Consider the following 5245-nt stretch of genomic DNA (forward strand, 5'->3'; position numbering starts at 1 on the left):
AAGGAAGAAAGAAAAAAGAAAAAAAAAAAAAAAGAAAAGAAAAGAATTTTTTTGAAAAAGAAAACACCTAAGAAAAATGTAAAAAAAAATATATATATATATTAGATAAACTAGTAAAAAATCGTTAAAAAAGAAAAAGGTAACAGTTAAAAAAAAAATTTTACCCGAAGGCGAGAAAAAAAAAAAAATGAAAAAGAAAAAATTAAATTAACTGCAAGACTAAAAAAAATCACAGGAAAAAAGCCATGAGTTCCGTGCTTGGCTTTCTCCTCCTCTGGAATTCTGCTGCTCTCCTTGGTATTGAAACCGCACTCCTTGGTAGGTGAACTTGGTCTCCGCTGGATTTCTTGTTGATCTTCTGGGGGAGGGGCCTGTTGTAGTGATTCTCAAGTGTCTTTGCCCCAGGCGGAATTACACCGCCCTTACCCGGGGCCGGGGTGAGTAATCCGCTCGGGTTTGCTTTCAGGAGCTTTTGTTCCCTGAGCGCTTTCCGTAGAGTTCCAGAGGACGGGAATACAAATGGCGGCCTCCTGGTCTCCGGCCCGGAGGAGCCGAGAGCCCAGGGCCCCACTCCTCAGTGCGCCCTCAGAGAACAGCGCCCAGTTACTCCCGTCTGCCTGACCTCCGGCCGCGCTCCGAGCTCACCGAGCCTGCGACCGGTTCAAGGTAACACGGATCTGCGAGCTTACTGTCGGCTCTGTCTCTGTAGCCGGCTTTCCCGTTCCAATACCCGCAAGCTCTGCGACACTCAGACACCCCCGATCCTTCTGTGACCCTGCGGGACCTGAGGCCACGCTGACCCCGCGTGGGCTTCGCCCCGGTTTAGCCTCTGGAGCGATGTCCCTCAGCGGAACAGACTTTTAAAAGTCCTGATTTTGTGCGCGGTTGCTCCGCCGCTTGCCGGGAGCCGGCCCCTCCCCCCGGGGTCTATCTTCCCGTCGCTTTGGATTCACTTCTCCGCCGGTCCTACCTTTCAGAAAGTGGTTGTTTTTCTGTTTCCAGAATTGCTGTTCTTCTTCTCTTCAATCTGCCGATGGATTTTCAGGTGTTTGCAATCTTTAGATAAGCTATCTAGCTGATCTCCGGCTAGCTGAAGCAGTCTCAGCTTGCTACTTCTCCGCCATCTTGACTCCTCCCTCTGAATGTTTTCTTAATGAAAGAATTCAGTGTGTGGGTTGGGGACACCTCAAATAGTGTAGAAAGATTCCATACGTTAAGAATTGACACTCATTATCTATCTCCTGTTCTTTTTGGTCAATCATATAACAAGCACACAATCCTGTGTGTGATTCCCTCTTACCGCTAGTGTCAGTTTCTATGATTTTTGGGATGCGACAAGTTACACGTGACCTTTGATTTTCGGTTGTTTGGTTGAAGACCATTGTTCAGTAAAAATGTATTGTTTTCATAGGCATTCTGGAAGGATAGCATGTACCCAAAGAAATAGGAAGCAGCGGCTTTGAAACCTGAGCAACGGACCTCGGCAACCCCAATCCAACTTGGCTTAACTCAGCCTCACTGATCCAGATCCGACACTCTTGGCTCCAGGGGCCTGCTACAGCTCCCTAATCCTTAGAATCTTCTTCAGTTCCTCTAGAATGCTGCGTCAGGCACTTCGCAGGTTTGGTCAAAAGCTGGTAAGCAAACGTCCGCTGGAGAAAGAAGTATATGAGTTTGAATTTGGCAAAAAGCTAAGGACTCTGGATTTAGTGGCCCTGGGTGTGGGCAACACAGTGGGTGTTGGTATATACTTCCTGGCTAATGAGGTGGCCAGGAATCAAGCAGGACCATCCATTGTGATCTGCTTTTTGGTGGCAGGTCTAACATCACTGTTGGCTGGGCTGTGCTATGCGGAGTTTAGTGCCCGGGTTCCCCATTCTGGCTCTGCATATCTCTACAGCTACATCACTTTAGGTGAACTCTGGGCTTTCATCTCTGGCTGGAATATCATCCTCTCCCTTGTTGTTGATGTATTCATTGTGGTCCAGGCCTGGATCTTAATTTTTGACATCTTCAATGGGAACCACATCTCTGAGACCCAGCAAGAGATCATCTCACAGTATGTTCCCCAAGTCACTGCAGAAAATCTACGCTACTTTTTTGTCATCTTTCCGGTTTTGGTCTTGGAACTGCAATCTACGAGTTGGAGTGGGTTTGTCATAGTTTTCAGACTGTTCACATTGGTGAAGGTTTTGGTTCTCAGCTTTTTCATCATCTCTGGCTTCATGAAGGGGGACTTGCACAACTGGAAACTCACAGAAGAGGACTACATACAGGCTGGACTCAACGGCACCTCTAGCTTGGGCCCTCTGGGCTCTGGAGGATTTGTCCCTTTTGGCTTTGAGGGCATTCTCCGTGGATCAGCTACCTGTTTCTATGCATTTATAGGTTTTGGCATTATTGTTACCAGAGTCAGAAAATCACACAATCCCCAGCGTTCCATCCCCACGGGCATTGTGATTTCACAGCTCATCTGCTTTTTGCTATATTTTGGTGTCTCTGTGGCACTTACACTCATGGTTCCTTACTACCAGCTTCGACCTGGGAGCACCTTGCCTGAGGCATTTCTTCATATTGGCTGGGTCCCTGCCTATTATGTTCTAGCTTTTGCAATTTTCTGTAGTATTCTTGTCAACACCTATTGGGGCTTTATGTTCCGTATACATCGGAGGATATGCATGATGGCAGAGGACAACATCTTGTTCCCTTTTCTTGCCAGGATCCATACTAACACATATGCCCGTATCATATCCACTGTGACCTTTGGCAGTATTGCAACAATCATGGTATTCTTCTTTGGACTCACTGATCTTCTGCACTTCACATCATTTGAGGCCTTGATATCTTATTCGCTGGTAGCTCTTTGTGTTCTCATCATCAGGTATCAGCCTGAGAGGAGGAAGGAGGAAAATCAACCAGAAGTGCAGGAAGAGAATGGGCAAATTGAAACAAAATTACAGGAAGAGAATGAGGAAAATGAAACAGAGGTGCAACAGGAGAATGGGGGAAATGAAATACAGGTGCAGGGGAAAACTGTACATGCAATAGAGAAGCTGACTCTCAGGAGACTATTTTTTCCAGGCAGCCCCACCCCCACTCCACTCTCTGGCCAGATTGTCTATGTTTGCTCCTCACTGCTTGTTCTGCTGCTGATTCTCCTCTGCCTGGTGCTGGCCCACTGGCCAAGTCTGCTTTCTGGAGACCCAGTGCCGGTTTCCATGGTTGTGCTGCTCCTGGTGCTCATCACTGGGATCACTGGGGTCATCTGGAGACAGCCACAGAGCTCCACTCGCCTTCAATTTAAGGTCCCTGCTGTGCCTCTCCTCCCACTCTTGAGCATCTTTGTGAATGTTTGCCTTATGATGCAGATGTCAGCTGTCACCTGGGCCTGGTTTGGTGTCTGGATGCTGATTGGGTTTGCTCTCTACTTTGGCTATGGGATCCAGCAAAGCCTGGTTACTTGATCCCACTTAAAGGCCCAAACTGTAGGCTCAACAGTGAACTCAGAAGTACCAGTACATATTTGGCTTGACATCATCACCGGTGAATGCAGACTGGCTCCCCTACACAATAATGGGGAGTACTCTTGAGCACATGGAAAGCTAGGGCTCCTATGAGATACTGGTGGGGGAATACTAATAGAGCTTTGTATTTATGATATAGTAAAGGATGTGTCTTTGCTCTTCCCCCCTCCTTTTTTCTTACTTTCTACTTTAAAAAAATATTTTATTTATTGATTTGATAGAGAGAGAGACAGCTATAGAGGGAACATAAGCAGGAGACATGGCAGGCAGAGGGAGAAGCAGGCTTCCCACAGAGCAGAGAGCCTAATGCAGGGATCAAGCCCATGACCTGGGATCATGACCTGAACTGAAGGCAGATGCTTAACTAACTGAGCCACCCAGGCACCTGTAATTTCTACTTTGCCTTTGTGTCCATAGTTGCTCACTGGCTTTTACAAAAGTAGTATTAAAAGAAACTTGAAACACATGTTTTCATTTTCCTTGGTTAAATATCCACAGGGAAGGAGGTGGCTAGCTGGCTTAATCAGTAGAGTATGCCTCTTGCTCTGAGGCTGGTGAGTTTGAGCTCCTTATTGGCTGTAGAGATCAGTTAAGAAAATATTCAGTAGCAGAATTACTGGATCATAAGGTAGTGCTGTGTTAAATTTTTTGAGGACTCTCCACACTGTTTCCCACAATGCCTGCTCCAATTGACTTTGCCACCAACAGTGCATGAGGATTTCCTTTTCTCCATATCTTTGGCAACACTTGTTATTCTTGTCTTTTTGATTTTAGCCATCCTGACAGGTATAAAGCCAAATCTGGTTGCACTGTTAAAAAAGAGTTTAATAGGTTTAATTTTTTAATGTTCAGTTAGCTAACATATAGTACATTTCTATTTCCCTGATGATTAGTAATACCAAGCGTCTTTTCATGTGTCTGTTGGCCATCTGTATATCTTCTTCAGAAAAGTATCTATTCAGGTCCTCTGCTCATTTTTTAATCGGATTTTTTGTTTTTTGGTATTGAGTTGCGTATATTCTTTACATATTTTGAGTATTAACCCCTTACTGTAAATCATTTGCAAATATGTTCTCCTATTCAGTAGGTTGCCTTTTTTTGTTATTGATGGTTTCCTTTTCTGTGCAAAAGCATTTTTGTTTCATGAGTTTGAAAAGACATATGCACCCCATGTTTATTGCAGCATTATTTCCAATAGCCAGGATATGGAAGCCACCCAAAGTTGCATTAATAGATGAATGGATAAAGAAGATGTGGTCTATATGTATATCCAATGGACTATTACTCAGCCATAAAGAGGAATGGAATCTTGCCATGTATAACAACATGGATGGACTGGATGGGTATAATGCTTATTGAAATATATCAGTCTGAGAAAAGCAAATGCCGTATGTTTTCACTCTTATGTAGAATTAAAGAAATAAGAAAATTAAGATGAAAAAGGAAAAAGGACAAATAGCAATACCAAAATACAAACAAACAAATAAACCAAAACCACAACAACCTAGTTCCCTAAATAAAGGGAACAAACTCATGGTTGCCAAAAGGGAGATGGGTTGGGGAATGAGTGATTTAAATAAAGGGAATTAAGAGTACACTAATCTTGATGAGTCCTGAGAAATGTGTGGAATTGTTGAACCATTGTATTGTGCACCTGTGAGTAATAATATATCAACATTGCATGTTCATTATACTTACATTTAAAAAAAAGAAACTAGAAA

The 5245-nt window shown here is 44.0% G+C and overlaps 1 protein-coding gene across 1 annotated transcript; it reads left to right on the forward strand.

Annotated features, from left to right (window-relative positions):
• Positions 1 to 1143: 1143 nt before the first annotated feature.
• LOC131838968 (cationic amino acid transporter 3-like) lies at positions 1144 to 3990 on the forward strand. Its single transcript, XM_059185895.1, has one exon. It carries the CDS (start codon positions 1599 to 1601, stop codon positions 3462 to 3464), a length of 1866 nt encoding a protein of 621 aa, XP_059041878.1. The 5' UTR covers positions 1144 to 1598; the 3' UTR covers positions 3465 to 3990.
• The last annotated feature ends 1255 nt before the right edge of the window (positions 3991 to 5245 follow it).

Source organism: Mustela lutreola, chromosome 8 (genome assembly GCF_030435805.1).
Source record: "Mustela lutreola isolate mMusLut2 chromosome 8, mMusLut2.pri, whole genome shotgun sequence".
Taxonomy (NCBI): Eukaryota; Metazoa; Chordata; class Mammalia; order Carnivora; family Mustelidae; genus Mustela; species Mustela lutreola.